General features: G+C 37.1%; 1 protein-coding gene across 2 annotated transcripts in view; it reads right to left on the bottom strand.

Annotated features, from left to right (window-relative positions):
- tbc1d32 (TBC1 domain family, member 32) overlaps positions 1-12,392 on the bottom strand; it is a 49,143-nt gene that overhangs the window by 16,607 nt on the left and 20,144 nt on the right. For both annotated transcript variants that reach the window (XM_077247079.1, XM_077247080.1), the window contains exons 24-29: positions 10,302-10,424; positions 9,309-9,417; positions 4,977-5,070; positions 4,388-4,513; positions 3,470-3,553; positions 1,152-1,221 (exon numbers count right to left, since the gene is read on the bottom strand). In XM_077247079.1, coding sequence (XP_077103194.1) covers positions 1,152-1,221; positions 3,470-3,553; positions 4,388-4,513; positions 4,977-5,070; positions 9,309-9,417; positions 10,302-10,424 — 606 coding nt within the window. The remainder of the gene's footprint in view (positions 1-1,151; positions 1,222-3,469; positions 3,554-4,387; positions 4,514-4,976; positions 5,071-9,308; positions 9,418-10,301; positions 10,425-12,392) is intronic.

Below are 12,392 nucleotides of genomic sequence, written 5' to 3'. Positions count from 1 at the left end.
CAAGTGTAAAACTTTTCCGCTTGATGTAGCTTATTCATATTCATATTGTATTAAACCACTTATCTAATCCCTGTTCTCTAATTTTTATTTCTTTGTTCTCATGGCCCGATCATTACGCTGTCCAATGTGCTCGATGAGGGGCGGAGGGTGACGAAGATTACATTTTGATTTTGTTTTCAGTCATGAATGTAATGCGTGGATAGAATGCATTTATAAACAGACTATTAAGAGTTAAAAATGTTAAAGGTGCTCTAAGTGATGTCGGGTGACGTCACTCCCTGTTGACGTTTAAAGTATTGTCAAACAAAACGGAGGCTAGCTCGACCCCCCCCACCCCCTCATCCGCGCACTAAACCCCCTCCACCCCTCATCCCCGCACTAAACCCCCCCACCCCCTCATCCACGCACTAAACCCCCCCACCCCCTCATCCGCGAACTAACTCCCCCCCACCCGCGCACTAACCCCCCCAAACCCCTCATCCGCGCACTAAACCCCCCCACCCCCTCATCCACGCACTAAACCCCCCCACCCCCTCATCCGCGCACTAACTCCCCCCCACCCGCGCACTAACCCCCCCAAACCCCTCATCCGCGCACTAAACCTCCACCCCCTCATCCGCGCACTAAACCCCCCCCCAACCGCGCACTAACCCCCCCAAACCCCTCATCCACGCACTAAACCCCCCCACCCCCTCATCCGCGCACTAAACCCCCCCCCAACCGCGCACTAACCCCCCAAACCCCCTCATCCGCGCACTAAACCCCCCCCCAACATACATTTTATTAACATTATAAGTGAACCTCAAGGAACATTAAAATAATGGTGAAGAAATTCATGTCATGCCCTTTAAAGCAGAATACATTTAGATGAGAAGAAAAGCTCTAAACAGCACCAGGAGATTGCCTTGCAATGAAAACGACTTTACTCATAAATGCTTAATTATTAATAATTAAATTACTATGTTTTACTTTAATACTATTATTAATAATAAAGTTTCTAAGTAAATTAATTTTGTTTTAAGGACGTTTACGGAATTGTTTATATGGAAAAATAATAAAATGAGTTTTTGAAGTACATTAGTGTATTAAATCGTTTCAAAGTTGGTTTATTTTCTCATTAACCATTAGCCAAGTTATGGCATACATATTACCTGAGGGATATCCCCACACCTAACTGCTCCACAGAAGACAGGCTTCGAGTCTTTACACTGTGGTCCACCACTGAAACCAAAAAAACAGAAGAGAAATTACCTCTCATTTACACCCCCTCTTCAAATACCCATTTCATTTTGGTAAATGGAGCAGAGAGTAGCAAAAGAGCACTGCAAAATGTGCTGTTAAATAATACATTTTCATCTCAGCATCGGCTTACCCACAAATCAGCATCAGCTGCGTAATCTACATTCATCATGCTTAAGAATCGCCTTAATTGAGTGAATGCCCTTGGTGAGACGGAAATGGGCCCACTGATATAATTATGGGACCATTCCTCCATCCTCATTAATATAACAACAATGTCAGGATTGTAATGATGACATAATGCAGATAGATGTGCACCTTGTGAAGTGACTGGTCTTGACTGGCTGGCAAACAAACCAATAGGAGAGAAGGGCTGAGAATGAATGACAAATCATACTTCCCTCAGCGATTATGACAAGAACAGCGAAGTGAGATGAAGCATGACAACTCGCTTCAACTGCTCTGCTAAATGAGAGGTGAGGATACAGAGGATACAAATGCTAATGTAACATAACACCATAATCCTTTCAATGTCATGCATCTGCATGAACCCATATTTCATATTTGGGAAGATTGGGTATTTGCAACTGGTTCAGGCATATAAATTCACATTTGAATGAACTCACTCACCAATTCATTTATCACTCAAAAGTTTGCCTAGAAGCTGCATTTTGTGTCTTCTCGTTGAAGCAAAATCATATTTACTTAAATCCTACTGTTCATCAGTATGTTTTCAAATTGTTTATATAGATGGCAAATGTTGCTTCCAAAATATCATGCACGTTTTATTTAAAGACAAATCAGTTCAACTGGATCACAAAGAACTGTTTCAAAAGAATGATTTGTTTCCAAATCAAACATCACAATCACGATCAAGTAAATTCAAACACTGAGGGATTCAAAATGTAAAAACAAACATGCATTATAACAAATAAGAAATATAATGTAACATAACATAACATAACATAATATAATTAATATACAAGTTTCTAAAAAGAAGTGCATTAAGGTATAAAAATGCTAGAAGCATTTTCACTTGTAGTCTCAGACTTTGGACTTCACGAATAAATGAAAAGAGAAGCTTGTCATTAAATGAAAAGTTCATGAGCTTCTCAGAACCCAAACCACTAATAATCTCGACAGTTAACTGACCCCTGACCCTTACCAAACTCAAACAAATGTAGCAAAAAGTCTTTAAAAGTATGAAAACATCAGCTCTCTGAGATTAAAAAGAAAAATCTATGTTTTGAGAGAGAGAAGAAGTTTTGAAAGATGTTTAATTGATGTCATGGAGTCAAATACAAAGCAACAATTATAATTATCATGGCTTATTATAATTATTAAAACAATAATAGGTTTTAGATGGGTGTGAATTTTGTCAAATCTTTCTTTGAAGTCGTCACATTAATCAAGCTCAAGCCTGCAGATATTACTTTCAGCTGCGATTTAAACAAAAGAGCATGTCCAATATTATTTCTGAGAACCATTATGTTTAATAAAGTGTACAGTTGATAATAAATGATAAAACCCACAGAGCCTCAACTATTCGCCAGTTTTCTAAATGATTCTGTTTGCATGAATAGAAAGCTTCCAGAAGGATTTTTACAATAAATTTACCATGGTGATCATGCATACGCTAACCAGGTGGGATGCCGAAAGTTTCCAGCAGAAAGCAATTTTTCTTTTAAATACTGCTGTGCAACATGACACTATCACATCCAATCATAAAATATTTGTTGTTTAATGGGTTAGTTCACCCAAAAATGAGGATTCTGACATAATTTAATCACACTCATGTTGCTTGATGCACGAGGACCAATGAGGCTCCTTCTTCTGTGTTACACAGCACATTTGAGTTTATGCAAGAACCAACGTTTGCTGATCAATGTTTATGTGTGAATAAAAGCCTAAATTCAATCTCTTCATCAAATAAAGCAATCTAGTCATCTTTAGACAATTTTTACTAAACTGCTCGATTCATATGGATTAATATTATGATATCTTTATGAACTTTTTGAAGGGATAAAGTGTAGTTGTGTGGACTGTCAATGAAGGGACAATTGTCAATTTTTTAAATTTTTGGGTGAACTAACCCTGTAATGTACAGTAATGAGAAGCAGGGCTATACTACACAAAGGTATACTCACATGAATGCTTGTGTTTTTCTTATTCAATTTATTCCATCAGAAGTGAAGGGTATTTTGAGGTCTTTGAAGGGCTTTTGACTTACCTTTATATTCAGCCGGAGGAAAGAAGCAGTCGGTAGATGAAGAAGAGAGATGCAGCACGACCTTCTCCAACAGATCAGCAAGTACTACGAGAGCAGCAAACAGAAAAGAGGAAACTTAACCGTCAAGGCAATTCCCTTTGAATCAAACCTCAAATCTCATGCAAAAGAGCCTCTGTCATATAAAGAGTGGATGCTAGAGAAATCAAAGATTATCTTGAGCTATAATATAATATATTGAAATATTATACTCTTAATCCAGAAAAACACAGCATGGTTTAAGAGGGTTTTACAGCTTTATCATTAATGGATATAATGTAAATCAATTGTCTTTCTTGCAGAGATCAGACCGTAAAATTAAAGAAAAAGACAAACTATACTGTAACGGACATTAAGGTGTGTTGTAAATAAATGCCAATAACGTAAGTCTAAAAATCAATTGCACACTAATGTGCAAAAACAGTCATATTTAGTTGTATTTTTTTAAATGATTTTCCACTATTCCACACATTAAACAGGCTGCTGTTGTGCCTTTAGGACCTCTATGTAAATGCCCTCTTTGCATATGAAATGAGTAACGACACTGACTCACGAGCTGCAGCTTTGCTGTCGAGCCTAATATAGTTTGTGCTGTCCCGGCCTTCAATAACAGGCTCTTTGCAAAGCCTGCATTACACTGTGATAGGATCACAAAACGATCTGCACTGAAAAAAATTTGACTGTGGTAGGATAGGATTTCCACTGAAAAGGATGGGATATTGTTAGTTCTTCTGGTGTTTAGGAGAAGTGTCTATGCTTGGGACCCTCTTAATATTTATCCTACATCATTACACCCCTTATTACCTCAAGGTGACTGGGCTTTAAATAATAAAAAGAAAAGAGATTCTGTGCATTTCAGACAGAGCTGAATGTGGCTCATACCGTATCCAGTCAGAGTGTTTGACTTTGTAGCCATGGTCTTGCAGAACTGTCTCCTGCAGTCATCCATCCAGCTAGCATCTCTCTCATTTTCTTTAGACGAGGCCAAGAAAGCACTGATCTCTGACTCTGAGAAGAAATATGCAGTGTTCAAAGTCCATGACAGTTTACGGCACGCACTTTGTGACTGATTTGTAACTACCAACTGTATAACTACTTGGCCTTCAAAAGGACAATATACTGACTCAAGTCTTGTAAACATTTAAAGAAACATCACGGAGACATAGAGTAGGCCTTCACACATACTGATGCATGTTCCTAAAAAAAGAATGTTTACTAGGCATTAAGAACCTCTAGTCTCTATTTACTGAGTTGGAAACAGCTATCACATTGAAATAAAGATGTATCGCCGTGACAGTAAAGAAGAGAAATGAGTCTGTCATAAAGAGAGAAAGTGTCCTTGAAGTTACTAGTACAAAGTAGAACGCTGTAAAACACTGAATCAAACTGTGACTGTTAAATAAGAGGATTGCTTTCATAAATTAGGGAAATAACACATAAAATGCCTAGTGCTTTAAAAGATTGTTCTTACCCTGTTTAGTGCGGAGAGTCTTGGGCACGTCAAGGATGTAAAACTTGGGCAGAGGGTAGGCAAACACCATTGGCCATGGGTAAGGGTCACTTCCCTAAGGGACAGATGGGACACTTTATATAATTATGGTACACTGTGGTGGCATGAAGAATGTCGGTAAGCAAACAGTTGATGGACCCCATTGACTTCCATAATAAAAAAAAAAAAACTAAAAAAAACTAGGGAAGTCAATGGGGTCCACCAACTGTCTGGCTACTAACATTCTTCACGATATCTTCTTTTGTGTTCAACAGAAGAAAGAAACTCATACAGGTTTGGAACAACTTGAAGTGCCAACTAGCATCTCCCTATGGAGGATCCCTATACCACTCTACAGATAAAGCGTTGTGGATTTTTTTGGTTCGCGTACCTATCCAAAGTGATAAGATAAAATTAAATTCTGCATCAAAATTTATAGATAAGACAAGTAGTTTGTTTAGGCATGGTTCGTAAGGAATTACAAACCTGCGCACATATATTCAAACGTACATAACTATAGATTCAATTCTTAATGCGCATGTGAACGCCATCAGCGTCTATCACAGGTTCACGTTTAAAGTCTGTTTAGAGAGAACGGTGTCGTCTTACCCGCCCCTAATTTAATAACAAATGATCATTTCGACGGAAGTGAATCAATCAAAACTAACTTTAGCTGGAAAAAACATTTTACAAGAACCACTATAAAACCAAACCAATCTCTGTTACCTTAAATTATATGTTTATCTCTGTAAAGCTGCTTTGAAACAATCTACATTGTTAAAAGCGCTATATAAATGAGGATGACTTGACTTGACTTGAGTAAATGATGACAGATTTCTCATTTATCCCTTTAATAGTTTATCAAACAAAATACAATTAAAAAAAACATGGGGTTTTGCCTCCTACAGCTTAAAAACATAAGCCACCACAGTGTACCATAATTATGTAATTATTTCTATTTCAAATAAATGCTACTCTTTTTAACTTTATTCATCCCGGAATCCTGAAAAAAATGCATCATGGTTTCCACAAAAATATTAAGCAGAACAACTGTTTTCAACATTGATAATAATTATAAATGTTTCTTGAGCACGAATATTAAGCATCAATCATAGAATGATTCTGTTACATGTATGTCCTGTGTTTCCTCCTGCTTAGTGTTTTTGGTTCAGTCCTGTGTCCCAGTTTTCCTGCTCCTCGTTAGTGTTCAGTTACAGCACCGGTGTTTTGTCTTCATCAGTTCATTCACCTGTGTTCGGTCACTTACCTGATCATGTTCCTTTGTTAGCCCATGCATTTATACCCTGTGTTGTCCCTCAATCCTTGTCCGTTCTCGTTTATTTATAGCGTGTTTTTTTTTGTATCTCCTGAGATTTTTGATTATTAAACTCCTGTTTCCTGGTATTCCTCGTGCTTCCTACCAACACGTACCGTAACAGAAGTGTAAGACTGGAAAAACTGTAAGGACTTTAAGAGAGGGCCACTCTCTGAAAAAACAAAGGAAATTAACATTTGAACTCCCCCTCATGCACTATTGAGACGAAGGTCTCACCTCCCTCATCCTAATCTACATTTCTCTCCCCATTCTTCATCCTGGCAGAGATCTCCCAAATTCACACAAGAATCTAAATGGTTTAATGTGAATGATTATCATCTAGTTTTATACATATTTGGTATTATTTGAAATGTCTCGGTACGACTGGTACAAATGTCTCATTCCCAAAGAAGTAAACCCAAAAGGTAATAAAGTTCTTAGGAAGTTTAGAAATATCTTCCACACCCTCCAATACTGGAGGGTGTGTCTTTGAGTTAACACATTCGACCATTTGACTGAATGCTAATTTTCCACTGCTAGCAAATGGTGACTTACAGGTAAATTTCCACTGTGAATGATGGTTACCGTATTTTCCGGACTATAAGTCGCACTTTTTTTCACACCTTGGCTGGTCCTGCGACTTATAGTCAGGTGCGACTTATATATCAAAATTACCAAGATTTACTCGTCACAGGATCACTGACGGCCCCAGATTATTATTTACGAGTTTTTGATGTATTTGTGGTATGACGTGAATGCATCATTTGCCGAAATTGGGGGTGACATTACCGTCTACAGCCACGAGAGAGCGCTCTATGCGCTCTAGACTACAGCTAGTTTTACCGCTGAAAAAATCTCTCTTCAGTGATGTGGAATAAGATCGCGGGAGCTTGGTGAAATTGCTTTACCGATAACTGTTGGACTCGCTGTCTTATGTTTTTTTTTTATTTTATTTGATCCTATTCAGCCTCTCAGGTATGTTATTTATGCTATTGTGTAGCTAACTGTTGATGTGTTACGTTAACAACATACCGGACACATAATCAGCCTGTTGTTCTTTGTGCTATTGTGTGTAGCTGAATAACTTAAATGCCTTCTGTTTTAATGAATTAAAGTCTGTTTAAATAACTTTTTCTTGGTCTTGGATTTTGTTAAATAAATTTCTAAATAAATGCGACTTATAGTCCAGTGCGACTTATATATGTTTTTTTCCTCGTCATGACGCATTTTTGGGCTGATGCGACTTATACTCCGGAGCGACTTATAGTCCGGAAAATACGGTAGATTTGAAATGAGGTCTGGGTATATAATGAAACGCAGCGAGAGCTCAGGGCCTTTTCTATATCTGAGATCGGCCCGTGAGGCTGAGAGTTGCGAGACTCTCAGCCTCACGCATTTCTTGTCGGGTAAACTTTTTCCTCTTTGTTCTAGAGCATTTGATGTTTTGCATTGATTATCCTTGAATTGATTATGAAATTATAATGATACATTTACCTGACATATTAAATTGTGACATTTGATTATTCTAATTGACTTTGACATTATTTTCATTCAAGAGTTTAAAAGAATAGTAAAACATTCGCTCACATTTAATGATGCACAGATATCATTGAAAAACCTTTTCATTTTATGGAGTCAGATGAAACGAGTTAATACATAAGATAAAATGTATTGCATTTAACCAAAAATACTTTGCCACGTGAAAAGACAGTAACACGCAAAGACCTTCACCGCTAATTCGAATACCGCCATTTGATCGAGTTAGACGGTCTTACAGAAGGATCATGAGAAACTGAAGACTGGAGTAATGATGAAAATTCAGCTTTGTCCTAACAAAAATATTAATAAAAAATACATTATTTTAAATTGTAATATTTCACAAAATTACTTTTAAAAACAAAAGAAATCTTAATGGCCCTAAACTTTTGAACAGTATTGTATTTTTAAATATCATCTCATTTTAATTTGTAAAAACATAGTAATTAGCTGTCACACAGCTGTGTGCACAACACTTATTACACGGTTTTCACAGTTACAAAAAATTATCAAAAAGTAACAAGCTCATCCATTTATCCTTGAAACAAAACAACAACTTCTTGTCTTTAATATATGGGAAATATATATTTATCAATAACTAAAAAACAACCTATGAAACAAGCTAGCCACTAGTACTGAATGACAGCTTAAGGTATATTTTGTCTGACCTCCTGAGGTCATAATTTTCTAAATTTTAAGCATCTCCCTTCACTGTGCCAAAACATATTTTTTCCATTGCTACAATAATAAACAATTATTGCAGATTGAAATCAAGAGTCTGATTTCATTATAAAACAAAATAAAGAATAACACATAAGGGCTTTGTTTGTCAAACACAAAAGACTGCAGTTTTTTTTTAGATCCAGTCGTGATAATCACTTAAAGATGCGTTGAGTCATCAACCAGAGCCACATACTATATGTCATATTAAGTCATCACTCATCACTCAAACTGTCACATATGCATCTAATTTTGTAACCAGACTTTGCAAATCCTCTTTACATAACAACAAAGGATCCGCAAAGCTCTATTTAGAAGAACAATATTTGTTTTTCACACCACTTAAATGATTTCTGAGACATTTGAAATACAGTACATTTTTAATAAACAACTGACAAAGCAGCAATAAACCCCTCCATGGAGATAATGTTGATATATGAATGCTGATATTAAAGACCCCATTTCTGTTTTTTTAAATTCTAAACATGAGATGTAGAGGCATCTAAAACTAGATTATTAACTTGGGCACAGTTACAATGATGTAAAATTGTGCAAAAGCATCCTGTATTCAAAAACAGATTAAATCTCACTATCTCTTTTCCGAACTGAATAACCAGGATGAAACAGCTTTTTATTTAGTGTAAATAAATAATGTGTCTTGAAACCAAATTGCAAACTGTGACACTTTGCTTCAGTGGTTCTGTATGTACAACGTGATAAACTGTACACAACTGTACCCTCACCTTCTCCAGGGCTCTGCGAGGAAGTCTCCTCTCTGACGGGCCACCAACTGCACAGATACGAACAAGGATATGGTTTCTTTCCACAGACAGTCCATCGATGATGAATTCCCTGTGAAAAAAAAAAAAAAAAAAAAAATGAATTCCCTGTGGGTGATGAAGACAGTATAAACAAACAATATAAAGAATTAATGGATAGTGTTTCAACCAAGCCTGCCGCACAAGCCCTGAAAAGTGAAGCCAAAACGTCTCGATCGCCCCCCGGTGACTGTTTCTAGTATAGCTCATAAACCCCGCCTCCCCATGTTATTCAATTACACTTCACATATCTTTTTTCCAAAGATAGTTTCGGTCATTTACTATAGTTGTCATCACACTGATGTAATTTCAAGTGTTTGTTTTTAAAATAAGTTTGTATTTAGTTAGTCATTTGATGCTATAAAAACAGCGCTGTGGCGTACATGCTTGACAGCTGTGATTGACAAGTTCTCTGAGCAAAGTAGTCACTGAAGCAGCAACGGACTTTTTTTCGGGATCTTTGGAGGACTGAGGAGATTGGAGCTTTAAATTTAATATCTAAATTTCTATATTTAATTATTTCACACCGACATAATGGTTTGTTCTGCAGCAGAGGCGCGTGTTTACGATTGATTCAGCGAGAGTGAGGGCGGGACCAGAGCGGGACGTTGATTTCGCGGCTTTACTTCCTGCTCACTACTGCGCATGTCTGGTCCCGAAATCGCAACCGTGCAGACTCAAGTCCCAAGATGTCAGCGCCATATCGGGACAATGGCGGCTTCACTACTCGCCAATGGAAGAGAACGAAGGGGCGTCGTCCATCTATTTTTTACAGTCTATGGTTTCAACAATATGCTCATATTGTACATACAGGACATCTAAGTCTATGGTAAATGATAAAACAGTTTTGTTAAGTGACTGTTGGTTGACCCTGAATTAGTGTCTTGTTAAACTATAGAGTCAGAGTTAGTCACTCACCCTTCACCTGAGGGCGGCTCTGTGACATTGTCCTTATGGCCCTGCAGCAGTAACTCGGTGAGGTTATACTGAGACTCCAGCAGAAGAAAAGAATCCAGGTTACAACACAGCACACTCAAGAGCCTGGAAGAGGTTTAAAAAGGAAAACAAAGAACAAGCAACATTATTTTAATTGTACATGGCTGAGAAATGGATGATGTGCATTCAGTATCTGTGCATACTTCTGTACCATCAAATTTTGACTTGATGTTTGCGTTAACTTCTCTACATTACCTTAAATTTAAATTCATAATCATAAGTCATTTTATTATGTTAAAATACTTTCACTTACCCCAGCTGAAAAATGCAGAAACAATAAGGCATTTGTAGGTAGGTGTCAATTAATTCATAAATGTCAATTCTTTTCATTATTTTCAACTTATAAGTCATTAGTAGACTAATGTCTAAAGCTCAGTTGAATTTGTTCTCGATCATTAGACATGACGTTATAGATGTTATAGTGCCTTAGAAGTCTGTCTGAAATCAGTTAATTTAGGATGTTCCTTCATTCAAAAACACTGGCTGTGAAGTCAGCAGCCTTAGCCTATTCTCTGCTAATGTGACTATGATCACAAGGCCGAGTGGGCTATCCAAAGCATAATAACTGTCAGATGTTTGGATACAGATCATCCTAACAGCACTCAGCTCTTCAAAGTCTGTAAATTATTGAATGATGGGAAGGTAAAAAAAAAAAATAATATTTTTTTTTTTTTTTGACTAAGAAAATTAAACACCTTTACAGATCAGATGCATAACAATGTTGGTTAACCTCCTTTGTTTTTAATTTTTTTAATAGGCCTAATGCTTATTCTCAAATCTGACACAAGGGGGCGATTTATCTATACACAACATATACGTGATATCGTAACGTCTACAGATAAATACTTGAGCTGAAGGATTTCAAAACACACCTCAAATGACCGAGGGCGTGAACTACATGCTGATATTTCGCAAACGGAAATGTTCCATGTAAACACAAGAGTGTGGGACTGATCATATAGCATGTGGATCTCTCCACAAACACAAGAGTCACAGTTTTGTCATTTCCCACATACCCACACCCAGGATATTGTGTTGCTTTATGTGCCTGTTCACCTCTTGAGCCCTGTCATCCCACCAGCCAGACATATATTAATGAGTCATTTGATCAAATCACAGATATGCTGCACTCTCTGTCTGGTTATTGCAATCGTTACTCCATAGAATGTCATCCATTTTAACTTATTAGTAGAAATCATAGTTTTAGAGTTACTTTAAGAGTTGGTATCTTAGATAAGGAAACAAGAATTCAAAAGACTGAACCTTGACTAATTTCTGGTTATGAGTTAAGAGTTTGTTTTGTAAGCTTTTGTACACTGTGTGCTGATCAAACATTGTATGACTGTTTTCATGGGTCTTCTAGGATGATGAAGACTCAGAGTGTGGTCAGATTTACTTTTGTTCGGCAAATTTTCGCAGGCAATTTCTTATAGGAATCCCACACGATCAGGGATTCCACATGAGGGTGAAAGATTGCTCATGCAGACCATCATCGGGGCTCGTTTGACATGCAACCATTTGACCCTTTTCACATTTCCGGGATTTCTCAGAAGCGGAAGTTGTCATAGGTGTCAATAGTTGTGAATGAGTGACTACATTAAATTTATTTTGTTCCCGTTTGCTAAAATAGCAAAAGAAAAACTCCACAATAGTGTTTTCACAACTTTCAAAAAGATGAGTTTTACATGGGCACCCACACACATTTTCTTCATAAAGTCGTACTAATTGTTAGTTTCTCCTTATTTATCTTTATGAATCTCCTTTATTTCATCCTGCAAACTTTCAAGGGTGTAAACAATGTTTCTACTCAAACCATTAACATGAACTGATACCGGATGGATAATGATGAAAATAATGCATTTCTATATTTTTACTAGAATATGCCTGAGGATCTCACTCTTTTCTATGCCACAACTTACATCTTGACTTTATTAAGGGAAATACAGCAAACCTAACATGACAGCAACAAATAAACAGCACTTGGTTCATCAGAATTGATCTTTGGATTGCCAA

This window comes from Siphateles boraxobius, unplaced genomic scaffold (assembly GCF_051911475.1).
Source record: "Siphateles boraxobius isolate OS27281-9 unplaced genomic scaffold, OSU_SipBor_1 105, whole genome shotgun sequence".
Classification (NCBI taxonomy): domain Eukaryota; kingdom Metazoa; phylum Chordata; class Actinopteri; order Cypriniformes; family Leuciscidae; genus Siphateles; species Siphateles boraxobius.
The sequence above is the reverse complement of the archived record's forward strand: the minus strand, read 5'-3'. Positions and strand labels throughout refer to the sequence as shown.